Genomic DNA, 27,077 nt, shown 5'->3' on the forward strand with positions numbered 1-27,077 from the left:
GAAGCAGGTTCAAAACAAACATAGTGAAGTGCAGTTTCACACCAAGCTTGTGGTCACAGTATATTGTAGGAGCCAAATGCATCCATGAGGCTAAAAAAAGACAGACTCAACAGTCCATCTCACTACTGAGCCTGCAATGACAGACCACGGCCCTCAGCCCTATTTATTTCCTATAAGAAGCTATTTAGAGCCTCCTTATTACCTGCTAGAAGCCTTTGTCAAAGTCAAGCACGGCTGCTGCATTTCCTAACCCTGGCTGTGTGCTGAGAGCAGCTGAGGTCCCACATGGTCTGGTCCTTGCTGTGCCTCAGAGATGCCTCCACAAGTTCTGTGAGATACTCTGCTTGCTAAAAGCTGTTTTCCTGATTGAGGAGTTTTCCAAGGCCCAAAGCTGCCCTGAGCTTGGACTCCACCAAGTCCTTGTGGTGGTTTAGTACTATGTGCACAGCTACCTCCTTTGCAAAGAAGGCAGGAGTTAGGGAATCTAGTTTCTCCCCCCTACGCCGACCTTTGCCTGGCTTTGGCAAGCAGGTCCGTGTGCATTCCAGACTAGTTGGGGATGGCTCAGGGGATTTGCGATGGGATATGAAACACTTCTCTCAGAGGCTGCTTGCCCTGCACTGGCTGTCCAGGGGGCTGGCAGCAGCTTCCGTGGAAAGAGCTGATAGCTGTGGTTCAGGTGGGAGAGGGTTGTCTACTTCAGCAAGGCTGTACGTGCACTAATAAGGCACCTTGGGTAAAAAAAGAGGCTGTATTTCCTCACCAATTTCCTCACTGCTTGAGGTGTTCATGACAACTGGCAAAGAATGTTATGACAGTGCATTTTCACACCAGACTGTCTGCACCTGGGGGATCTGACCAGAGATGCCTCCAGCACCCTGGGAAGACTCTTAGAGATGCTGGGTTTTCTCTAGATTTCCCTCAGACTCGTCTCCTTCTCTTCTGCTGCAGTGTTAGGAATGGTGAAGTTCCCAAGATTTTGTACATTGACCCTGTCCATTGGACAGGGTCCCATGAAGGACACAGAGACATGTTCCCTGTCACGCAGCTGCATGACTGGGACACACCTCCAGTCACACGCTTGTGTAGAAAGGTATATTCCCAACAGTATGGTTCAGTGAGGAGCATGCACCTTAAAAAAAAAAAAAAAAATTAAAAAAGAAAATCATACCTAGTTGTGGCATTCTGCTAGAGGGGGAAATGCCAATAACCATTCTCTGTGCAGTGTCTAGACTGAGTAAGCCTTGCCTTTACTTACAGTAAAACCTGGGGACAAAGTAAATCAAACTTCTGTTCCAGCCCTGTGCACATAATTTTCTTCCTCCATATTTTTTTACCCTGGTAGGTTGGTGCAGCTCATACCAGCAAACACAACCAATCCATTTTGCAGAATAAACACTTCAAATATTCAGGCTTTGTTGTTTGACTCTCAAGGGATCCTATGTTTTAAGGATATATCCTGAAATAGTTACCTTGTGTTGGACCTGTGCTATGTGGAAAACTCCTCTAATGCCACATAAGTGAAGGAAGAATATGAAATAGCCCGAATGGCCCTATAATCAACCAAAGCCCTGATCAACACAGCTCCCTGTCCTGTGCAAACTCTGCATGAAAAGAAAGGTGGGGAACAGGACAGAAAAGGGAATGATGAAGAAGGATGTGTGCAGTGTTGAGGAGCTTCTGGCCAGTAGCAGGGTGGCTTGGTGGGCCACCGTGCCCTGTCTGATAGACACCAAGGCTAAAAGAGCCCCTTAAGCTCACGTGGTCAATGGAAAGAGGCTTGCTTGTGTTCTTCCCAAACCTAGTATTTGAGATGTTGGAATGAATTGCTCTGTGGAGATGCCATCCTCTCCAGTGAGACTCACTAGCACAGATCAATAACTTCATTTGGAAATGTCTGAGGCAGCTACAAACTGACACAGAGGCCAGAGGAGATGCTTAGGAGGTGAACTCACTTCAGCTCTTGCTCGTGTTGTTTTTCTTAGCCCAAGTGAAACAGCTGGTTTGGACTTGGAAGAAAGTGGAGCTTTTTTTTCCCCCCACAAAAAATATCAATTTGTTGTTTACCACATATGTTTAGGGCAAGTCTGCTAGGGAAAGTGCTCCAAGACTTTGAAGACAGCAGAAAACTGAGTTTCTGAGCTCACATTATGGCATTGCAGTGGGACTGGAAATAGAGGGCTATACCAGCAAGGAGACAGCTCCAAACTGGTGAGCTCTGTCCCACCTCAGGCTGAGCCTGTTGAGGAGTGTGCATTGCACTCCAGGGTGCTTCTGGAGAGGGATTTCCATGGTGTAACATTTTAGTGCCTCAACAATAGCTCCATACCCTTAACAGAGGGGCTGCTCAGAGAGGAAGATCAGAAATGGAGAGACATGGGGGTGTTTATTATACTTGGGGGCAGCAAGGAAACAGAAGTCTGTGGGAATCTGTCTGTCCTTCAGATTGAGATGCTCCAAGTATAGAATTGCACTGCAGATCTCAGAGACACCCCAGGGAGGCACAAATCTGTGCTCTATTAGCCTGGCGTCAATCTGGAATAACCCCCTCAAATTTTGGCCCCTCATCTCTCCATTCTCCCTCCAGCTATGGTGTGGCCTTTCTCCAGAGCTTGTTCTGTAAGTGCACTCGGGTGAGAGGGGAGAGAGGTGATTACATGCAAGAAAAGAATGAAGGGGAGCCATGGGAGGATTGCTGGACGTTGGAAACGCTGCACGCTTTGGCTTTTTATGTGTTATTGCTCTGAATCCCGTGACTGTCCAAAAGTGGCTATGAGTCAGTTCCTCACAACTGCATAGGATAACAACATCAAAAGGGAGGGAAAATGATTTTTCCATCTGCTTGGAGAACGGGTGGCATGATGTAAGGAGTCTATGATGAAAGCCTGCTTTACAAGACCATTGCACATGGCTTGTGCAGAGTATTTTTAAGGCATGCTTTTGGGCTCAGACACTCCTGCCAAACAGGGGAGGAGGAAAGCTCATTCCCTGCATCTCCAGCTCTCCTTCACAGCTTTTTGCATAATGCTGCAATTTCCAAGTGCAAAACCGTGCCCTGAAGCAGAGCAAAAGCCAGCAACCTGGGGTGACAGACTTTTCTGCAAGGTGGGGTCTTTGATAGTCCCTTTCTCTTTGGAAAGCCCAAGGAGCTCTTGTTTCAAGCCTGACCAGCCCCTAGGTAGCTTTTGTTAATCTGCTCTGGTGTGATGTGATAGGGCTGCATGTCTCATCCTCTGGCATGGTGTGGCTCACATTATTTGATACTAACTGGGGTAGACTAGGGTCCTTCAAGCCATTTCCAGAAAATTTCCCTGTTGGATACCCACAAGGATGAAATTTGTTCATGTTATCAGTAGAATTTAAAATCAAAATATTCAGGCTGTCCTAACATCATACTCATGCCTAGATGCTGCGTATCACCCACCTAATCCATTACCTGGTGTCGCTGCTTGGTAAGACACTTCACATCAGAGAGGTACACAGGCTGGGGGAATCTTTCAGATTCATCTTGGTCCAGCTTGCAAAAGCAAGATCTGCACAAACCCAGCATTGGCTCCTTGTCAAAGTACTTTCAAGATACTTATTCAAGACCATCCTTATCCCTAGAGTGAGATTTCAATGAAGAAAATGGTTGAAGAACAAAGAGGATCAATTGTCTAGCAGTGAGGGTCATCATGAGGGAAGCTGAAGAGCCTCCAGTTTTTAAAGCATGTCATTCATTAGCAAAGAAAGATACTGGACAAGGAGTGAAAGGGAATTAAGAATTTGGAGGGTTTATCCACAAAACTGATTCCCTACCATGGGTCTGGAATATCTGTCATGTCAGAAGAGAGTAATGTGTGATGGCATGTGGTTCCCAGTAACTTCCTGCTGTTACCCAGAGACATCTGCGTCAGACTGGAATGCTATAGTGGAGAAATCAGCAAATTCAGGTAAAAGTCACTGCTTGGAGTGTTTGCTGTAGCTCCTTACTACAGCCTCATCTTGACAAATTCATCTTTCGGCTTCCAAAATACTCAGCTTTGACCATTGTAGAGTAAGAGAAATGGAGATGCAGTTGTGGAGGCAACAGGCAAAGGAACCACAAAGTATTTGCCCCAGCTGTGAAGGGGCAGCTCTCAGCCCTTTGCATTTTTCCCTACACTAATTCTTGTGAAGCCTTCCTACCATAAACACTGTGGTGCTGCCAAGGGGCTTGAGAATCAGCATCGAGGGAGAGGGAGGAATAGAGGCTGCCGCCTCCTGATTGCAGAGCAGCCCAAGGTCTAAATGGCAACAAAACGTTATACATAATGTCTGATTCACTGTGTGGAGAATGTAAAGAATTGAGACCTCCCGACACAGTTTACATTGGCCCTTTTTATGACTAATTGTGCAGAAAATAGCTCTGCTTGTAGTGTGCATGGAAACAGTTCAGATTTCTGCTGTGTGTCAGCTAATGGCTAGCAAGGCTTTCTTAGCACAACTTCAAAGGCTCTGGCAATGGAGGTCCTTTGTGAGGGAATTATCTCCTGCTCCTTTGTACCCCCGTTATCCTTCTAAGCCGTGGAACAAAGAATTGCGAAACAAATGGACAAAGTAATTTGCAGTAGATCTCTAAACCTAGATAAAGTACATTACATTTGCTTAAAAACATTTTTTCTGCTTCTGTCATCAAAACGCGGTTATAATTTTTCTGTGTAGGAACACCCAAGTTCACCTAACTTTTGAGGGATGCAACCTGATGCTTAGGTTATTGATGAGGGTCACTGGGAAGTCTGAAATGGAAAAGGAGAGCTTTACTTTATGTGGTCAATTATTGTCAAGAGTTGGTTGAGAAGTGTCTTTCTCTCTGCCTCAGGATATTCTATTAAGAAAGGAAGAACGCACATTCTTTCAGCAGTGTGTTTGCGTGGACGTGCTCTAAGGAAACCATGTATATTTCACGTATTTTTTTACATACTTTTTAGTAAAACAAACTCCTAATTGATGGTTTATTCTTTCTTTGTTCCAGTGAAGAATGAATTGGGAGATAAGGAAACACATTACATGGATCTGCTTTGTGTAGTGCAAAGCACAGTTCTTAATTAAAAATAAAAAAACAAACCAGGGGTGGAAGGTCTATGATTAATGTTAGCAACCACACTGTATAATGTATTCCTCCACTGTCTCCAGGTCCTTGTCTCAAAAAAACAAGACATGAGTGGAAGGAGAATAATCTTGGTCTAATCAAATTTATTAAGAAACCCCCCCTTAAGTGCAGCAGCAGCCACATTGACCACTCCACTGTGTTTGTGTTTGTGTTCAAACTACAAAATGACTGTGTTTAGCACTGGGTCTTGTCCTCAAGCAAATCCCATGAATGTCTCCTTACCCTCAGAGAGTGGAAGGATTGCATCCACACCTGGGCATTTATAATCTTAAACTGTTAGGAGTGGCTGCTCTGCATATCTCCATGCCCAAGTACAGACTTTCTCTTCAGGTCCCTGTGTAGAAAATCTTTTATGTCTGCTTTGTCTCCTTTTCCACTTCCATGGATTTCCCAAGGCAGCTGATGTTCTGACCTCTCGGATCCAGTTTTCATCAGCTGTCAAGATAAATTTGGTTAATACTCCAGGAATGGTTTATTCAGGTTTAGACTGAAGAGGGAATAGTGATGGAAATGCAAGATCATTCCCTTGCCTCTCTAACCTGTCTGATATGTCTCTAGATGCACTAAATTTTCAGTAGTTATATTTTCTTGAGGTTTTTCCCAGGCCAATAAGAGAAATTTTTAAAATATTTAAGCAGAAGCATACATGCACACACACATACATATATAAAGCTGATTTATTTTATATCCATAAATAAAAATTGAATCCACTGATGTTATAAAGAATATGCATACCCTTACTTACACATGTGAGCAACCAGAGGCAGCAATTTTATGTTTTTAACTGATGCTGAGCTTAATTGTCTCTTAATATGCAGGTTATTTTGTTTTCATCACATGCCACAGGCTGTCAAAGTATTCTGTTGTTGTCAATATCTAACAAGCGAACACTTATCTCAAGTTGTGGTTGACTAGGGAGCGCTATTTTATGTAAGATATTTCTCACAGAGAAGATTTTCCTGGATTTTAAAACTGGAAAGGATAATTATGATGGACTTCACAGCAGGAGGCAGGCCAAGTTAATTCTTCCAGGAATTCTGTAACCTTTCATGATTCACATTACCTACGTACACTGGACCTCTCAAGTGCCACCTTTTTCCTTAAACCTTCCTGTTCCACATCTCTGATCCTGAGGAACTCCTTGCCGTGGGATAACATGGATCACTGCTGGGAAATGTCAGTCTCAGCATGCATAATTTCGTGTTTTCAATCACTAAAGTAGGACATGATTCCAGGCTGTGTGTGTGTGGCGTGCGTGAATTGGTTACAGCAGCGTTACCATGATGTAAAATGGACAGGTGGACACAAAGCCAACCTTAATATGTGAATTCTGACTGAACAGAAAAGGTAAGCCAAAGTCAGAAATCTTCAGTCAGGTGGAGAGGATATATTAACAGGGCAAGCTGGCGGTGAGATGGGTGGTAATTTACCCAGATGTACATGGGAAAATACAAACAGGTAAATTTTAAGCAGAGTCTAAAGGTTAAGTTTTGCAAAGACTTGCTCATGCCATTTCCTAGTTGTTGTTAAAGTTTTGGGCTCTGTTGATGTATGTGGAATGGAGAATTGTTTGGGGGTCAGCTCGAAGTTGGATTTTGGTTTTGATTTTTTAATTTATTTTTATTTCGGTTCTCTTGGTTAAAGTGGAGCATTAAAAATATATTAGTATGTGTTGGATTGTGGACATACAACGAAATAACTATGATGTTCACATGGATATTTGTAATTAAGATTTTAATTCATTTGAGAATTTGAAGTTGAGGGGTTTTTAATGGAAGCTGGTGTTCCTTCCAGTTAGGAAAGGCAAAATTAAAAGAACAAGCCCTGTTGCCATGCTGCACAGCAGATCACCAGTCCCAGCAGCTGGCAGCTTTCAGCATGGTCTCCACACAGCGGGCAGGAATGGGAAGTCCAGGAAGTGTCATCTTTTGGTCTTCATCCATCACTTGAAGGGACTTGCAGGTTCTACTGAGGAGCTGACATGATTGACAGATGTACCATTTTGTGGGTGAGAAGTCAGAGCTTTTGCATAGTTGCTTTTTTCCGCTGGCTTTAAAAGAGTTAAAATTGGTTTCTCTTGTGCTGTCATCTTGTCAAAGATTTGCTGGATTCAGGACAATTATTTACATTAAGAAATCTTTTGGCATTTAAGACTCTGGCTCAGGGAAAATAAAGTGGACTCGGAAACATCTCGGACTCTGATACCTTTGACTTTGGTTCCTCAGTGTCACTTTGCCAGTGACAGAATGGGGACCTTTGTTTGCCTTGGCCACTGCATAAAAAAACAGGATATGATCAAATCCAGTTAATCATTCACAAATGTCTCATTTCTTGAATCTCTGAGGGTGTATAACACATTTTTGGGACTGCTCTTTGCTGCTTTGGCTTTTGTTATAAGTAAGTTAGAAAGGGGAAAATCAAATTTTGAGTTTTCTTAAAAGGAAGTGGAGGAATCCTGGAACACACTCGGGCTCTGCAAATGTACATTTAATCATTTAAAGAAATGTCTTTTGGCTAAAAGCTCTTACCAGCGCTTGCAAGTTGCACTCAAAGCCATACAGCTACATCATTCCAACAACTGAGGCGAGTTAGCGCCCTTGTTGGCAGCAGGAGCAGAGGGATGCAGGCTGAGCAAATCCTGGGGGCTGAATGCTCTCAAACTCATCAGGACTTCGTGCAGTGTGGGCGAAGAATCCCGGGGATAACTCTGCTGGTGGCTGTCCCAGCTCCTTGCACAGCGGTGTCCTTGGAGGGGGACTCAGGCACATCTTGCCTGCCTTGGATTTTTTCAGTGCAAAACATTTTGGCTCTGCTGGGGGGCCAGGCAGTCAGAGACATCTCCTGCAAACACTTTCACTGTGCTTCAGGCAAGCACACGCTCTCCCAAGCAGCAGCAGCAATCCAGAGGAGTCAGTTCTTACACCCCACACCGTGGTGGAACTCTCTTCTCCAAGATGCCACAAAGCACATGGAGGCTTGAGCACATTCCTGGTGGACTGGTGTGTTCAGAGCTGGCAGTGAGATGCAGTGACCTGGGTGTAAATGGGTCTCTCGCCAGGCGCTGCAGAGCTGGAAGCTAATGGATGTAATGGAGGAGGATTGTTCTGTCCTTCCTCAGTGTCAGTCATGGCTGCAGTTGGAGACAGGTTACAGTGCTGTGTGGATTTTAATAAACCTGTTTGTGGACTTCTTGCTTCCTTGCTTTATATATCCAACCCATCCTGCAAGCAGTGTGGGACTCTGACAATAAGCTGAAAGCTTTGGCTGGATTACACTGCATTATTTAGTCTGTGCCCAAAGCCCTTTGAGGGCTCCCATTGACTCCGGTGGGATTTGGTTCAGAATTCAAGTGTATAGGACTCCCTTAAGTAAACTCTTTCAAGGCCTGTACACACTGCAATACTTACTGGGCTCGTTGTTACTTCTGTGAATAGGAATGTGACCTTTACACTTCTAACAAAGAGCCCTGAATTACAGGACTAAATCTTCATGTGCTGGGAGAGATAAGGTTACTATCCCAGCTCCTCCCTGCCCTGCTGTGCAGGTGGCTGAATGGCTGATGAGGCAGTTCCTGAATCACTGAGGTTTTAGTCAGACAAGAGCTGAACACGAGCTACAGCAGCTTCAGAGTCTCTTCATTAGCAGATGTCCATGAACAGTGGTGGTCAGGGTTGTAAGTTGTTCCATTTCATGAGTCAAAGCCCTAGGAATATGCTTTTGCCACTGCAGGGTCATTCTGATCTCCATATTGGAAATTTAATTAATCAATGTACATACTAAAAATGGTCACAGTGGGAGGCAAGACTAGCAACCCTATTTTAGGAAATAGGACCATTTCCTAAATATTAGAAATAGTAAATATTAGAAAATAAGAATATTTCCTAAATATTTCCTAAATAGGAAACGGTTTCCTATTATCCACCCAGTTCCTTGGCCATGTGAGGGGAGGGAGGAATAAATAAAATGGAAGAAGAAAGTGTTTGGGCTGTATGCTGTCCCTTCCTCTGGTCTAGTTTTTGGTACCCTTGCCTCTCAAAGCTGCTGTTCCAACAAGAGAAACTCAAGTGAGCGAGAGTAGTAGTTTGATTGACAGTGCTATTTTCTACCTGTATTTTAGGTCACTTCCTGGGTAACAACACTGTGATTGATGTACTGAGACAAGCAGGATTTGAAGTGGAGCACACCCCTCCTGGACAACCAATTGGAAAGTAAGCAGCTGCCCGCAGATTATTAATCACTTTCTCTCCTTTTTTCTCTCCCTTTTTCTGTGACTAAGCAAGATTGTTGCATTAGTACAGGAGGTGGATGAAGAACCTCCCTTTCCCACCCAATTTCCAGACAAAAAGTTCATTGTAAAGCATCCATTGTGTGTGTTTGGAAACATATGGAGCCTGAATGGCTGGTGTTTTTGTGGTTTTTTTCCACTTGGGGACATTATTTATATCACAGCTGCTTCATTATACCAGCTCAGAAGTGCCATGGTTTCTTTAGAGAAACATCTCGTTCAGCTCATTTTCCCCCCAGAGCTGTTTTTCCTTTTGCTCTCCGTGGGGTTTTTGTTGCTTCTCCATTGCAGATCTCTCTGTCAGGCTGCTGTTCTTCAGGTGGAATTTCAGTTTTTCCTAAAGGACCACATTTAGTGTAGCAGTTGCACCTTTGAAAGTGTGTTGGGTGGGTAGAGAGCAATTCAGTATTCCCTGAGCTTCTCCATCTATCTCGTCAAGGAAAGCAAGCAAGAAGGACTGGTCAACAGGCTCTTAGCAATCTTCATTAGTATAAAATAAAATATGGCACAAAATTGTCCTTAGCTGATGGAACAGACTTCCTTCATCCTGTAGACTTTTCTTTTTCCTGGCCGTTTAAATGAGGTCTCTGTCTGAAGAAATCACAGACAATAAAACCATGAGGGCTGGTGAGAGACGATCTAGCTTTGCAAAATCAGCCTTTCCCCTACATTCTGCAGATAAAATTCAGCCAAGGCTATTCTGTCATAGGATTGTTATCCTCGTTAGGAGAAAGTGTTAGCAGCATGCTCCTGTCCCTGGTGGGCAGACATGACATGGTCCAAAACCGAGGTGAGTCTCAATGAGGAGGATTAATGGCAGAGGTAGCAGACCATGTCTGAAAAAGCTGTGTGTAATCTAGTTGGAAAATCTGGCTGATCTAACCTTGTTTGGGAAACATCCGCAGTGATTCATATAGAATATAATATGGCTCAACTGTACATAAGTGTTCTTTGACAGAGCATTTATCCTAAATGCTTCTTGGAATCTGTTGAGCAATAAAAGCATCGTCTTAAATAACAATGGGGGAAAGAGGAAGAAAAGGCTGTTAAACACCACCAGGAAGAACATATATTCAGAGGAGATTTAAGAAGCACTTTGGCAGGGGGAGAAAAGTCAAAGTGGTGGTGGGTGCAGGGAGGAGCAGTAAACACTGTAACAGTCTGGAGCTGGAAATTTTTGACTAAAACCAAGCAACCAACCAACCAAAAAAAAAAAAAGGCAAAACAGAAAAACCAAGCAAACTGTAGCAGAACAGCTGAGGTGTACCATTCCTAGGTTTCTGACAAAGAAACTTTCCACTCAGGGAAGCAGACACTTTCTTCAGCAATTTTCATTTAGTCAAAAGTATCATCTTCCCATGAAAAGTGTTTCAACTGGAAATTGTGAAACTATTAATTTATTGGCTGTTGCAAGCCCTTGAGAAGAACTAAAGATGCAGTAGTGTGAGAGAGGTCCAAGAATAGTCTGTGCTCTCTGGTGTTAGGCTGTGTCTGTACACATCATCACAGACTTGAAAAAAGGATGGGGCAGGAAACTTGACTCAAAGCCAGTGCTTAATGTTGACTTATTTGCAGAGTGGGGCACCTCTGTGTGCACATTCCCCTACCTTGGCAGCAGTGTCCCCTGTTCATGATGTCCTCCATAAAATTGCCAATCCCTGGGGGAAATGCACCTGAAAGCAAGAGGGCTTGGACTCTGCCTAGATCGATGTGTGTGTCCTGAATGATCCCACCCTGGGCAACTGCTGTTCCCAGAACATTGTGTTGGGCAGGTTTGCCTGGACTAGAACCCTAATTCCAGTGGGTTCTGCTCTGGACATTGAACATACAACTCTTTACTAAAGGGTAAAAGGTTGTGCAGGAATAGTGGATGGAGTTGAGAGAGAACACATGGTTGTCCCCCATAAGGATTAGATGCTCTGTGAGTTTTCCTGTGGTCTGATGATAAGGTAGATTTGCCAGTTCTAGATGAGAATAAAGAGAGAAAAATAAACTGCATGGCAAAAAAGTCCAGAGTTGCCACTAGATTGAATTACTCAAGGTGCAGAAACTGCAGAAAACTATAGAAATTGTGAATAAAGAGTATTTAAATATATTCACAGGAAACAGCTTTCTGCCTTTAGAAGAAAAAAGACTCTCAAAACTGCACATCAGGGATTGTATTGTCATTTTCCTGTAACTGGGGCTGTAGCTATCAGAAGTGCTTGGGGCTCCCCCTTAGAAGTGAGGAGGTTGCTGCAAACCATTTTGTCTCTTTTTTTATAGAATAGCTTGTATTTTATGATTTCTGGGTGAGCTGCAAAAGACAGTCTAGCCAAACACAGTACAATGTTGTGATAGCATGACAACTTAATAGTTGCTGTGTTGTTTATGTTTATGTTATATTGTCATGTTGCTGTAATTGAGTGTCTTAAGGAACCTCACATTTTTGTCTAGCTTTCCTTTTTCTACTCTTCTCTTTCCTTTAAAAAAATGATTTAAAAGCAGTTGAAAGGCCCAGAAGAGGAGCCATTCTGCTGTAGTGACTGAAGTAGCAAAATATATGCACAGAATAAACAAACAGTCTCAACAAATTTTGAGCTACTGGCGAAGCAGAAATTGTTTTGTGGGTTACAGAGGTTACAGAGGTGCTTGACTAAATACAGAAGTTACAGAGGATCTTGATTCTTGTGGAGCCATACGTGAGGAGGTGTTTCTCTATGCTCAAGCCCAAAAGAGACATTTCTGCTTTACTTCCAAATAAGTTGTATAAGGGAGTCAAGTCCACGGCCTTGCATTCTGACATTGACAGTTGAAAAATTGGATAGTGTTCAGGGAAGATCAGCTGGATTCTAATGTGGAGTTTGGGGGGGTGGACAGCACATGGAAAAAATGCAAGGGCTGGAAAAAAACCTGAAGCAGCTGCATGCTTATGTTTTGGCAAAGGGAATGCAAAAAAAGGGTTGTGGACAGACTGTATGCAGAAGAATGAAGAGGAACAGTTCGAGCTGGCACACAGGAATGTTTGAAAGTATATCAGATTGAATTTGAGAGTGGTTTTGGATGAATATCAATGATTCCTTGACAGTGATTTGCGGGACAGTTTTTCTCAGGTTAAGTAAGAAGCCCCGTTATATGAAAGTAACTTTAGCAAAACACTTATGCTATGTCCTACTTACTACCAGGGCTGCCTTGCCAAAAAAGCAAATGGTCGTTTTCTTTCATCTCTCTGTTCCCAGAACAGTATGATCATTACTATTATTGACATGATTAGTAGTCTGATCTTTATTGTTCACCAATAATTCAGCAGCATTACCATAAATAGGTGGAGTATAGTCTGGTATGATGTTTAAACTCTGCTATCCATTTTGGTCTTAGAAGGAACAAGAGAATCCCTTCTGTAGAAAATAACTAGCACTGTTCCTATGTATCAAAAAAAAGAATAGCCTTGGGAAGAGTGAAATAAGACAAAGGCCGAAGTTGTTTATGCTTTCAGTTGCATACAGACTGGGTAAAGCCAGAAGATTGTTGGCTTCCTCTGTCCAAAATGCTAAGCATGGGTTGTGAAATGGCTGCTCTTTAAGCCAACCAAACTGAATACCTAGAGTCTCACATTTCTGTTGTCTAGTGACAAGCACAAATTTGAGCCAAATCCTCCCTTTCCTAAGGTATTGGGGAAAAATAAAGTGAGATCTTGTCTGTCTTGAAGAGATAGCCAAGACATAGAGGGGTCTGATGGCTCCAGAATCAGTGAACTGGCAAAGAAAAGTTTATATAAAGTACATTTAGCTGGTGTGGAGCTATTTGGGAGCTCTTACTGACTGGATTTCTGAAATCTCCTGGCTCCTCCTGTTGATCTGCCTGGTGGCCCAGTGTTGACCTTCCTGTGCCTCTTCCAGAATTCCACCAGCTTACTATTGAAAACACCTTCTTTAAAGTTCAATCCCTTCCTCTAAAAGAAACCCTCTTCTATTCATCATGCAGAACAATGCCATAAACACTTGAAAACTTAGTCTCACATTGGTTTAATTTGTTCATTTTGTTGCCTGAGGGAAATGTCCTGAATCTGTTTGCGTGACAGCTTTCAGCAGCGTTCATATTTGCTTCTTATTTTGTTGGCTGTCATCCTTGTCCCCAGATAAAGGCATTGGAAAATTAGTGGCTGAATCAGTATCTCATTGCTTTGCCCTGAGATAAGAAAGACAACATTTTTTTTCTCTTGTGGAGTTCTGCCAACTGGCTGTCCCTGCTCCTCTCTGTCTTCAGAAAGCAGAGCTGCATGCTTGGGGTTGGGAGAGAGGAGGAGATGGGAGAAAGTCTCCCCTTAGACAGATTCCAGTGACTTGAGCAGATAAAGGGCCACAGCTGCTTCACATTTAACTGGAAACAGCCAAACTGCAAGATCAATCCAGGAAGCACCTGTGTCCGTGATGACTCTGCTGTTGCTGGGTTCTCAGAATCAGCTCTGACTTCTGCCATGTGCCAAGCCTTGACGTGCTGCACACCATCCTTTTGGCCAGAAGAACGTGCAGCAGTGCTCATTTTTATCAGGCTGCTCTCTCCGAGGATGGGATCAGTGCTGTCTTCTTTCAGAATCAGGAAATTCAGGACAAATCGAAGAACTCAGCAAAAGTTTTTATGTCTGCTTGTCTGAGAATTTCAGGGTTTATTATAAACTCTCAGAGCTCTGCTGGAGAAATTAATTACCCTTGCTCCTTACGTTTACACTTCCTGTCCCAGTTGAACAAAGGTGTCTTTGCTGTTGTGATCTACTCCTGTCCTTCTGTCTGAAGCCAAGAGCTTCCTCCCTCCCTTCCCCTACAGGTGTGACCCTGGCTCTGCTACTCATCGTCTCAGGGTGGAAATCTCTGCTCCCTAGGAACGCTCTCTCCTTCTCCATGGGATGAAATCACACTCCATCCACACAGTGATGCAGCCATTTCACTCCATCAGGATCCCTGGCCCCCTCAAGGTGATGGCACAATTGGGAAAAATGTTTGACATGGCATTACCCAGAGCCCCGGTTTGGTAAACCCAGCTTAGGAGATCCCAGAAAATTACGGATGCCCCCAGAACTCTCAGGAATCTCCCAGCAGTTGCCAAGTTCCTTGGGATGCCTAGACAGCTTCAGCTTTCTGGTGCCTGCTGGTCAGGGTTTCTCCGCTCTGCATAGCTGTTAGTTTTTGGGATGTGTTAGGGAGAATGTTAAAGTTGCTCTGAAAAAGTAAAAGTTCATTTAGAAAATACACGAGTGAAGAAAAAATATTACAAGAGCTGTGACACTTTTAATTGGAAACAACTGAATCAATTGACGAAAAAAGAACTGAGAAAGGTAGATTCTGGGTCCCAACTCTTCTGATAGAGGGAAAAATGCACTTTTTTTTTTAATGTGGGTGGAATAATCTCCCCACTGGGATGTGGCAGTTCTTAAACATCCTGTAAACCTTTGGATCTTTCACTTCATCTGAGCCTGAGGATCATACTCATCATTAGCTCCCTTCCCTGAGAAGAAAAGTGAATCCATCATTTAGGGGCGTTCTCTGACAGCATAATTTACAGTAAGAGGTGCATAGGGATTAAATGGGGTTCATCTGCATGCACTGGCAATTTATTGCCTCATCTAACATTGGAGAATATGACTACTCAATGTTTAAAATACTTAGCCATGAAAATATGCACATTAGATTTTCATGTTCCTGTATGCCTTTAAAATATCCTCCTTTGCAATTTAATTGTCTCTGTGTCTACCTAACAGCCACAAATCCTGAGCCAGCCAAAATAACTCTTAGGGGGAAAAACATGGAAAAAGGTCTCCAAAACGTGGTAGAGCAGCAAAGTCAACTTAGAAATTCTCAGCCATAGAAATTTAATTATCCTGTCACTTCCTGAGCGACACCTTACTTAGGGACAGTGTTTCTGCATATTCTTTAGGCTACCTTTAGACACTGAACACCTTCTGAGAGAATGGAATCTAGCAACTTGCTACAAAAAAAAAAAAATCTGGGAAGGATTCATGGTGTTGGAGTAAGAATACAGAGCAGGACTTCTCAGGAATTTCATGCTTGACTAGTTCTCCCGGTGGGACATTCACTTTGCTGTATAATCAGATTTTATCCTTGGCAAAATTTCTGGTTTCTTTTGAAAAAAATTGTTTCATATTCCATATAATACTGTTCCTTGGGAAGGGGGCCTCTGGGGAAACCTGGGCTTGCTTCTTTTTGCTCAAGGGCAGCTTGCTCGCTGAGCTGTCCTGAAGCCAGTGCTAAGGTTTCTAGGGTTTTTTGCTGATCTGCAGCCTATTAGTTTTAGGAGATCTGTATCTCGTACTCCATAAACTCTCTAATACTAAACTTACAGAGCCTTGGAGACTTCAAAAGTTCAGAGCTAGTTCTTACCTTATTTCCTAGCCAAATTTCAGTTCTTGTTTCCACAGGAGAAGCTGATTTTTCATCTTCTTTCTGCTTCCAGCCAACTCTAATGCAGATCTTTTCACCTCAGGTCATGAGTATGAGATGAAAATTTTGATTTATAGTTATTAGAGATAAAGCTGATCCAGCTTGCACTGAAGTTGTTGGCTTCCATCAGTGCCAGTAGCTTTTAGAGGTCATCGTAAATATGAGATGGTTGCTGATCCTCTCCCATCTTCGGTTGTGTGGAGCCACGAGGGAATTGGTGGAAAACTCAGAGTATGTTCACACAGTTGTGCAGATGCCTTCTATAGTCCAAGTAAAAAGCTTGGCTTTTCCAGAGTAGTGCTTGTGGGCATCTTTAGATGGCCCAGCTTACTCACAGGAGGTGTCTGGCTGGTTTCAGGTGGCTAATCAAGTTTTAGATGTATAGTCATTTTTGTGAGACACTCATTTAAGCCTTTGGAAAAACTGTGCCATCCCCTCCCCAGCATTGAAGCAGTGAGGTTGTGTGACTTTGTTTGTGTATTCAGCCTGCACTTGTCCTGTGGATTGATGGCCTCCACTCCAGGCGATATCAATCTGGGCTGAAGTGCAGCTGCACTTTGTAACAGCTCAAGGGGCACAAAGGTATCAAGTGGTATTGTGTGGTTGGAAAGATGTCGTTTATCTGAGGAAGTTTGTGGTCTGTTTGCTGTCACTCTGTCTTTGCAGTGCCGACTTTCCTTACCTTCACTATCACGTTGTCAGGCAAAGAGACCTCACACATGAGGACAGAGAGCTTTCCACATCCAGAGCTGACTTCTTTTCCTTCAGCAAGGTGTCTGTGGGCTGTGAATCGATCAATAATGCTGCTTGATGCAGCATGAGTGTAGTAATTTAGCTTTCAGGGAGCTCTTTACAATGCACAAGTTCCTAAAAAAGGAACAGGAAGAAAGGAAGTCAATGACTTTTCTCACTGATATTTTCACATAAAGTTCCTTCAATAACAGTCCCTTAGGAAAAAACCATCAAGGATGCAGTGTTCTACAGAGGATTTTGTTGAGAAGTACATGTGTCATCTTTCATGAGTGATCAGGTGTTCATAAGGGCATTCTTTGGAGTTTAAATGGGGTTAGAAGCCCTCCAGAATACAATTATGTGGCTGATGGCACGACCAAATGACTCCCTGTGGATGAACCTTTTTGTGGCAAGCCGTGAAATTTACTGAAACCTTTTTGGATTGCCCCCACAAGCAGAAAGTCACCCTAATGTACACATGGGCTGTGATTTTGTGTCATTTCTTGCCCATTTTGCTGCAAAATGGTCTCACTTTTAACAACTCATGGTATCTCAGCCAAGCCAGCTGACTTCATGCTGGCCACAAGCCAGCTTTGGTTCTGAAATGACTGTGTAGGTGTCCCTTTAGGAGAATAGGGTGAAGAGTCAGGCTGAGATCAATGAATATCAGCCCCTCCTCCTAGTTAGGTGCTAGTAGAAGGAGCAGGAATGCAAAAAAGAATAAGTTTTTAAAACAGTAAATTAAGGATGGGGAATTTATGAAGCACTTGTCACAGTAAATACCTTAGAAGCCAGAACGCATTTTTGTGTCACGACCATTGAATCATTTTTATGAGAAGTCAGAGTAAATTCATATGCAATCTTTAAAATTTGTAAGGAGTTTAATTCATCCAGGAAATCATGTGTTGGGAATACAGTACCCAGATCCAGATCAGATATACTTCAGAGAAGCATTTAGGTTTTTAAATCCTTCCTCAAACTAAACTGATCTCCAGAATCTTTGGAGTTTCACCCTTCTCTGGACCTCATGCTCCATGCAAGTGAACATCATGCCAATGTGTTTCCCATTTCCTGGGGATTAAACTGCTGTGTTTGATGACTCAGGACTTTCCAAGGAAGCAGCTCAGTCACTCATTCTGTCTGAAGTGGCCTCAGGTGCCTCAGAGGACATGTTTTCCACAGTGATTCATGATTTCAGAGCAGAGGATCAGCTCCCTTTTTTTTTTTTTTTTTTCCTCTCCCCACAAAGTTAATTAATAAAACAAATTTCTATTAGTGGGTGTTGAAAGATTTTGGTTTCCCACCTGCACTCCCAAATGCTCTGCATTCCAGGAAGAATGAAAAATGGACCTATAAACAGAAACAGGAGGGAGGAAAAATGGATCAGATGCTGTAGATGGATGGAGGTACAGTGGCTCTCAAGTGATATGGTGGAAGAACTTCCTGAATAAAGACAGTTTCTTGCAATCATGATTGCTGAAAACACACCACTACAGTAATCCAGTTTCAGGATTCATAGGTGCAGATTTAGGAAGTTTGGGGCACAGGGAGTGTCTGGCAGAAAATGAACTGTCTGGGCCTCCCCATTGACCTCTTGCTTAGACAGGCAGCTACACGTAATGCAGTTGTGCTGCTTGTGAAAACTGGATCTTCTGCCACTGTCAGAGGCTCTTGTTGGTCAGGAGAAGCACCTGGAGGATTCACCTCCTCGTGGCCACTGTGGACCTGGCTATGCACATCTGTCTGCCTCATGTAGCCCCACCACAGTACAGAATTTCTCATCAGCATCAAGAAGTGACTTTCATCACTTCAGCCAGAAAACATTTCATCCTACTGGGAGCCAGAGTTGACAAAAGGAGTAAATTTGGGATATTTCTCATTCCTACTGCTGTATGGGACATCAGAGCAGTTCACAATTCCGTAGTGCCTCTCTCTGGCAGCTTGCAGACAAAGAGACCCAATTTGGTGCTCTCATTTGTGGGAAAGAGCACACAGAAGTCTTTCTCCATTGATTTCCAGTCAACTCAGGCGTAGTAACATTTTCCTGCTAACCTGTAGCACTTCAGCAGCAAAGTCACAGACAGGCTCCAAGTGCTTTAGTACCCAGTGCCCTGTCTGGCAAGAGATTTGCATCTCCTGTCATATGACCCCAGCTTCACATTTCCAAATTACTCTTGCCAAAATAAAGGCAGTCCCAGAAATTCCTCTGTTGGGACAGCACATCCCTATTTATGTCTGAAGGGCCGGTACCAATCTGGAGTCCCCCGTGATCAAAGTGCACGTTCAGAGATGAGCCTCGTGTTGTGTTTGAAGTGAGCGCAGCACATTGAGATGAGGATGAAGCAGGAATAAATCAGGATGAAGGATGTGGGGCACTACCTACTTTGCATGAAATCCCTGCTGGAAAGACATGGCCAGTGTTCCAAAGTTTTCTTTGGAGAGTGCTTGGAAGTTGCACACCAGCCTATTTGTGGAAAGCTGAACAGTTTCCTATTGTCCGTGATGTGAAACGCTTCCCAGATAAACACTTTCCCCCTCCACTGAAGAAAAACAATAAAGCCTCAGCAGAGTTATTGGTTTCTGTTGGCATTGAGCTCTGTTACAGGCTATAGTTCATATCCATGCCAGAGCCATTAAGGAAGGGTTCCATTATTGAGTGAGACTGGGATAATCTTCAAGGATTTAATAACGTTGTGCGCCCACATCTTTGGGTCTCTGGGTTCATTATACCCCTGGAATGTAAATCCCAATCCACAGTGGATAAACAAGGTTCACATGGATCTCAAATACTTTAGTGGTATTGTCTCCTCCTGATTTCTGAAAGGGAAAGAAAACATTGCTAGAAATAAACTCACTGGAGTTGTCTAGCCTGGAGAACTGGAGGCTCAGGAGCACCTTATCACTTTCTCCAGCTACCTGAAAGGGTTTTACTGAGGTGGGAGTTGGTCCCTTATCCAAATTAACAAGCAGTAGGAGAACAAGAAAGGACCTCAAGTTATGCCAGGGAGGTTTAGATTGGATATTTGGAAAAATTTCTTCATAGAAAGGGTTGCCACGCGTTGGAACAGGCAACCCAGGGAAGCAGTGGAGACTCCCTCCCTAAAGGGATTTAAAGTGTGTGTACATGTGGCACTTGGGGACACGGTTTAGTGGTGAACATTGCTGTGCTGGATTAACAGTTGGACTTGATGATGTTAAAGGTCTTTTCCAACCTAAACAATTCCGTGATTCTACAAAGAGAGCAGTAAATCCTGCTGCCGTAGTGGGTTTAGGTTGTAACATTGCCTGCATTTGTGGCATTTTAAGTAATTTTAAGGAATTATTCCCAACACCCACAGAGTCAAAGCATCATATTCCATCACAAGGAAGATCCAGAAGTCCCTCCATGAACTTTGGAGATAAAAAGATGATTTTTGAAATCAGCAATGCTAAGAACCAGGGCTTTGTAACACCAGGGTAATACTGGTGGTGGTTTGGTCCAGGTCAGTGGGTGGCTCTCCCTCTGCTTCTTTTGTCCTGGCAGGAGCATGTCTGAAGGACCTGGTTGTGTCCGCACCTCTGACTCCAGTTTGGTTTAGCTGGGTGCCTCCATCCTTCCTCCTAGGCTGAAGACCTTTTCCCAGGAGCAGCATGCGGTTCCACTTGTTTCCACTTGTTGACCTGCAGTCAGTGAATGCAGTAGATACAGATTCACTTTTTCCACCGTTTTGTCAAAACAAACCTTGCTTTGAGTTTGTGACAAAGGAATTATCTTTCTTCCCTAGAGGCATGGGGCTTCTTGCTAATGTTAAATGGTAATTTTGCACTTGTATCAAATTGGTATGTAGATTAAGTTTTAGGTGGGAATTGCAGCTTCCTTGACATTTAGCAGGCACTGAGTTTTTAAATCGCTGAGGCAATTTTAGAAACATTGCCCTTAAGGAGAAAGGACATAGACTTGAAAAAAAGCAGAGGTAACAATGGTTTCATTTGTTTGTTTCACAGATGCAGCCACGAATTTAGGGCAATTTCTATGTATTCAAGCATTCATACTGATTGCAGTCATTGCTGAATGGTCAGCAATTCCCACTCATGTCAGGGAAAGGCATAAAATGAAATCCACAGGCAACCAGAAGTGGTTTAAATGAGGTGATGGGGTTGGAGAGCAATTTTGTTTTCTTTTTCTTTTACTACTGGGGTGCACTGCTCCACTTGCCTCCTTCTTTTCCTCTCCTGCATTTCCAAGAAGTCCTGGTCAGTCTGTGAACAACAGACCTGATGAGGTCTAGGAGTCCTATAGGTTCCCTAATTGTTTGACAGTGGTGTATAGAAAAGGGCTGAACCTCTCCTCATAAAGCCTGACTCCATCATGCTTATTTTCACGTAAATAAGGACATACACTCTTTTTTGATCTGTGTGCTACTTGGGGTAATTCAGTTCTGACTGGCTGTCAGATGAATTCTTACTGGAAAAGGAAGGCAACAAAGGGAGAGAGTAGCATCCCCTTCAGAATTAACAGGCTTGTGGGGCAGCCCCAAGCACACAATCTCATTGCAGAAAGAACCAGATGAGTCATCCTGCAGTTTTAATTAAAACATTTCACGTGGGCATCAATTCATCAGCACTGACTTCCCTGCAGTTTGAGCTGTATTACAGCACCACCTCATGAAAAGTCCTAGTTTGGTCACTCTCGGTGTTCAGCTTTGTGTTGTGATAAGAAGCTAAAGTGACTGCTGGAACCTGTGCTTCATGCCAGGCATAGTTCTGATGAGTCTCTGACATCTGTTACACTTGTTGTATTAAATGTTTTTCCATAGCTAGGCAGTGCTACAAGTACTCAGCTGTGATACGCTCTCGGACAACTGGCGCTTAGATAAAGTATTTCAAGGCAAACAAACAGATACACACATATAATGGAGGTAGGTGAACACCTAGAGCTCCTGTGCAATGAGGTCTCCAACAGAGTTAGGGAGGGAGGGTGCAGGGGCTGTCACCTTTGTACTGTCTGTTGTTGTCTCACACCGTTTGCCTATCAGCTTGCTGAGATGGAGCTCTTTAATTAATGCATTTTTTAATTCTGAGATTCTTAAGTGCACCAATAAAAATAATAATCATTGACATTTCAGTGAAGGAGAGATATTTTCTGGGATCAGTGCAAGTTTTCCTATTTTAAGGAAGGAGGACCTGGAGCCTGTTGTTTATAATTAGACACTGAGATTTGCCTGAGTTCATTGAAAATGAGTCTCTCCTATGGCCTCAGATGCCGCCTGGATATTCAAGATCTGGTCTCACAAGTTTCAATTAGCAAACTCAAAGACAGAATATAAAACCTTCTTTTCTTCCTTTAGGTTTCAGCAGCAGTGTGCATGCTTTGTTAATGAAGAATTTTAGTAAAGGATGGCTTTGTCAGGCAGAAATGAGCATTTGATACAAGCAGTTTCATCAGCATGACTTGATACAGAGAGGGAGCCCTCTGTGACATGAGGCTGATACATAGAGAGACATTATGTGAAGTCCATTAGCATTAGAGTTGACAGAACAGCATTAGACATTAAAGCAAGTGGGGTTTGGAGGGAGAGCTCTTCTGCCTTCATCACTTTTCGAGGGCTCTGTGCTTTACTGTGCAGTGAAAATGCCCACAGACAGGCTGAAGTGTTGCCTGAATAGGGATTCTGACAACTGCCTTGTTCTTTTCTTGGAAACACTCAGGCTCTGTGATATGGGCAAGGCCAATGGGCTCTGACAGTATTTTGGAGAAAGTCAGAGTGTCTCTGTGTTCCTTTTTTTAGCTCAGCAGCCATCAATGGCTGAGCAGATCAGATGTTTTGCGGTGTCGACTACAGAGAAGAAAAGTGGATTTAGTGTTACGGAAATGTGGAGTCTCTTGCAGACTTGGTCTTCTTATGGCTCTTTGGTTCCACACTTAGGCCTGCTGCTGGATTTAAGTGGCCTGTGTCTCTCTCCTTCTGGTGATAGCAGCTACTGATGAGCCCACGTTATCTGTGTCTTGCAATTGTAAGAGCCTCAGCTGAACAAGGTACTTCAGGAACACAAATTGCTGTGCTTGCACAGGTCTGTGATCCACCCAGTACCTCTCTTCGGCCAGGAATCAACTTCCAGAGCATCACAGGAAAGTGCAGGGAACAGCAGCAGGCAAACAGTGAATAACCTGCCCTTAGTTTCAGTCTGAAGTGAGTGAGAATGTTTTAGTTCCTCAAGCTAAACATTTCGTGCCATGCTCAGCTGTGTCTCTGTTGAGAGGGGTTTTTTTAAGATATGATAGAGAATATGGACTTCTGCAGATATATTTTCTTTCTGGAGCATCCAGCAAAGGAGGGAAAGTAATTCCCAGCGGAGACAATCCGGGAGCAGAGCTCAATTTGGATTGTAAATGAGCAAGATACAAACAGTTGTATATTAGCTGCAATTCTACTGTGGAATCAAGTCAAGCAGCCAATTTAGTTTGGGTTTTTTTCTTAAACTTCTTAAAATTCATTGCAAACTCAGCAGTCAAAATTTTATTATAAGACAATAAAGCATTTCAGTTAACTTTATGTAGCAAGCCTTTGGATGCTGCATGGGCATACAGCGTTGTAACTGGAACGTGAAGGACTCTCCCTCCTCTGTGGAGGAGACTCCCAGGTGTCCCAGGACAGCTTCATATCTCTGTGCTCCCGTGTTGAACCAGGATGTCTGAGCAGGAAAAAGCCCATCCAGACCTATGGGATAGGGATGCTATCCAAGGTGCTTTAAGTACCACCTCCATAAGACGGTGAGGCACAAAAAGTATCTATATTGTGAATATTTTGCTTAAGCTGAACTACTCAGGCAGAAATAGCTTAGCACTAAATTGGTATGATGGTAATAGAACTGTGGAGCTTTAGGGAATAGATCCTGAGGTGAGGCTTTTGTACCATGAGCAAAGAAGGTTCTTATTTGCTATTTATGTGGAAAATGGAAACAAGACGGGAGGGTCAGCCCATCCTTCCTGTGAGGGTACAGCCCATCCTCTGGGGCTGGAGTGTGCAGCTCTCAGAGTTTTCATGAGAGATGCACAAACAAAGGATTATTCAGTTCAAGAACTGAACCAAAAAATCAAAAAGGGAAAATAAGTTCAGAGCAATTTGAAATGGAGCATTTTGAGGATGCTTTTGAAGGCAGAAATTGGGTTTTGTTGCATTTTGTCATTTTTATGTATTAGTTGGGTTTTTCTTTTTAATTGAGATCAATTTCTGAACAAAAAAGGGCACTTTGTAGCATGTAAGTCTTTGAAAACAGAAGACTAAAAAAAATTAGAAGCTTTGTTCAGAAAAAAAATTAGAAGCTTTGTTCAGAAAATGCTGAAATGAAACATTTTGAGTTTTCTGAAAGAATTCACATGAAAATGTGGAAATGACACGTTAAAAATATTACAGCTGCCCTCTCTTTTTTTCAGCAAATTCAGCTTCTCAAGTGCAGAAAGCTTTCATTTCTTCTCCTGTGCCTTAGACCAGCTCCACTTCTAATGAAACAGAATAAAAAAGTTTTACTTGCTCTTCTTACTTTGTAGTTTCTCAAAGTGGAAAAGAAAACATTAGAGTCCATGTGAATATCTTCACATCACAGACTCTTCATTTCATGTATGCACGGAGTTGTACGTATATATGTGTGTATGCTGAGGACTAAATTTGTTTCCAAACTAAGGTTACAGTTCTTGAGCAACAGTGATTCTTCCCAGAGAAATTGTTTGACATGGATTCAGAGCACAGAGATACCATCCAAGTTTGGGGTGGACTGTAATCTAATTTAACTACTTAACCTAATTTAAGTGCTCATGAGATGGGGTTGACTATGGTGCAAAAAAATGAAAAAACAACTTTGTTTCCAAATTCTGTTAAGAAGTTTTAACTTTAGTGTACAGGCCTAAGGCAACTACATCCTAAATAAAATAACCTCATTATAATTAAGCTGATCAGGTGAGTGAATAATCAGGGATTTCACAGGAGTAATCAGGGATTTCTCTTTTGCTGTCTCTTGAGCCTAAATTCATTCTGAGTAATTTACAGCACTTAGCCTGAAGCAGCTCAGATAAAGTTTAAGTATGGGGAGAATCTAAGTCTCTGATCTCTGCTTTGCAGTTACTCTCTTTTGCAGTAAAATATATTGATGCTTTTCATCCTGAAGGACGTTACGTCCATGGTGCCACCTGGTTATGAGTGTGTGCTCTCAATCCACACTTCCCATCCCTGGAAGGAGGCCCTATAAGCTGAGCCGGGGTGGGTTAGGATTTCTGCCTGCTTTTCTGTTCTTTTGTTTGCTTCTCTCCCAAGAGCTTTGAAAGTCTGAGCTTCATCCTAGCATGGAGGAGGGGGAAAAAAAAAAGCAAAACCGCTTGTGGGACAGGACAGTGTGGTGCCCATCTTGTGGGTGTGCATGACTCTCTCAGAGAGATGTATAGGGAAAGCAAAGCCAGGAGCAGATGTCTCCGTGGCCTGTGGCGAGGGGAGCGAGGGTGCGTGCGAGGGGCTGACGAATTCCTGCCTTCACAAAGACACCCCAACTGGAATTTATGAGAATCCATCCACAATAAAAGGCTTTTAACTCGCTGTCTGGCCGTCAGCCGGCTGCATCCCAGGAACGGTGGCATGAGGATGAAGCTGCCACGTCGCACATTCTTTGCTATCACCACGGCTTCTCTCTTGATGAAACAAAATCTCCCCTTGTCAGACAGCTCTGAGAACTGAAGCAAGGAAACCTCAGTGATGTTGCTGTGCTTGGAAGCCCGTGCAAAGCATGGCAGCCTTCTGAGCAAAACTTTTCCACTGCTCGTGCTGCAAAGTCAGGATGCAAATAACAAATTGGCAGGCTGGGATTTCGGAAGATTCTGCACATATCTGAGGGAACAGAGATGTTACCGCACGACTGCTGAAAAAAATTAGATTGATGATTTCGTTGTCTGGAAGATGTGTATCATCAGCAAAGGCATACAGCAAGGGCAAGTCCCTCCCCGGCCCTGTGGAGGCCCATGGGGAGGCTTGGTGGGACTCAGTCCAACATTGCTGGTGTAACTCTGGCAGGTCAGGGGCAGAGGCGTTCCTGGGGTCTGCCCTGCCTGACCTCTGCAGTTTTAAGCCTGGGAATTATGAAAATAATATATAGCAGGACATCATGGTGTTAATGTCATTTTTCTGACCAGATCCACTCAATAGCCCTAATGTGTCCCAGCAGCGAGTCAATTTTCAATGGTCAGTGCCAGCACAGAGTGACACTGCAGACCACAAGGCAGAGAGAGAAATGCTGAGACAGCCTGATGGAGCATCCAGCTCAGTCCAAACAACTTACATGTTTTGTTTTTTCTCTTAATTCTTGAAAAGAATTAGAAAAGGATGGCAGATTTCACCAGAAGTGAAAGAAAACCACAGAGGTCTTTGTCTGTGGATTAAGCGTTTTCAAGAACTAGCAAGAATAAATGTTTTCCTGTTTTCACTGTTTTTTCTGTACCTTAGGACCAAGCCACATAGGAGATTTGTTGAGACACCAAAGTTTTCATATTTGGACTTGGTTGTTTTCGAGAACTTGTTTTGCAGGACTGCACATCCCAGGGAAGGAAATGAAGGTCAGAGATGAGGAAAGCCCACCTAAGGGCCTGAAATAATTTTCATTTCTCCAAGACCACCCTGTGTGGGAATGATACATTTAAAAATGGGTGGAACCTCTAAGCCTGGAATTGTATCAAGTTATTCATGAAAAATCTCTGAGATCTTTGTGTGGACCAAGATATTTGGGTGGTACTTTCTCACTCCTTCTTCGGGAAAGGCGCTGTGGCCTCACAAATTGAAAACTAGCCTTGCTTTTGCCCTGACTTTAAAAATAACTATGTATCTTGAAAAGCTGTCTCAGCAGTAGTGAAGGAATGGAAAAAAAAGTCCATTATATCCCCATGGTTTCATACAGTGCAGCTGTGCTAACAGAGTGCACGGAGACTGAGACCAGGGGAAAGGCACGAAATAGTCCATGAAATGAGAAGTTGAATTTAACAGTGAAGCTTCACATAATGCAGAGATGGTTGTCCAGGTATCTGATTGCAGATGGCAGGTTTTTGCTGTTATTTTTTAGGGGGAAACATACAGAATATTAATAAATCTGAGCCCTTTGTATGAATAATTTTTTTACTGAAATCAGTGGGGAAATTATCATCTTATGGGAAATCTTTCTTACATCAAATTAACATCTTTAAATATTCTTAAAATATATTTGGATGAAATATTCATATTCTGCTTTGATTTTCCTTCTGGTAGACTGTCTGTAAGACGACAATCATATTTGAAAAAACAGAGGTTGATAATGAATTGATACTATTTTTATAATATCTGTTGTTTATTTTTATTGTAATAATTATTTTTATATATAATATAGTATAATTATTGTACCTGATTTATAAAATCAGTTTAAAACTAACTTTATTTTCTTTTAGAGGAGCAAGCATGCATCAACATACAGCTTTCAAAAGTCCCTCTTAGGTCTTGGTGCAATTATT

General features: G+C 42.9%; 1 protein-coding gene across 1 annotated transcript in view; it reads left to right on the forward strand.

The window, feature by feature from the left end:
- TRABD2B (TraB domain containing 2B) overlaps positions 1-27,077 on the forward strand; it is a 267,155-nt gene that overhangs the window by 212,951 nt on the left and 27,127 nt on the right. The window contains exon 5 of the mRNA XM_040072920.2: positions 9,249-9,339. Coding sequence (XP_039928854.1) covers positions 9,249-9,339 — 91 coding nt within the window. The remainder of the gene's footprint in view (positions 1-9,248; positions 9,340-27,077) is intronic.

The sequence above is a fragment of the Hirundo rustica genome, chromosome 9 (assembly GCF_015227805.2).
Source record: "Hirundo rustica isolate bHirRus1 chromosome 9, bHirRus1.pri.v3, whole genome shotgun sequence".
Taxonomy (NCBI): domain Eukaryota; kingdom Metazoa; phylum Chordata; class Aves; order Passeriformes; family Hirundinidae; genus Hirundo; species Hirundo rustica.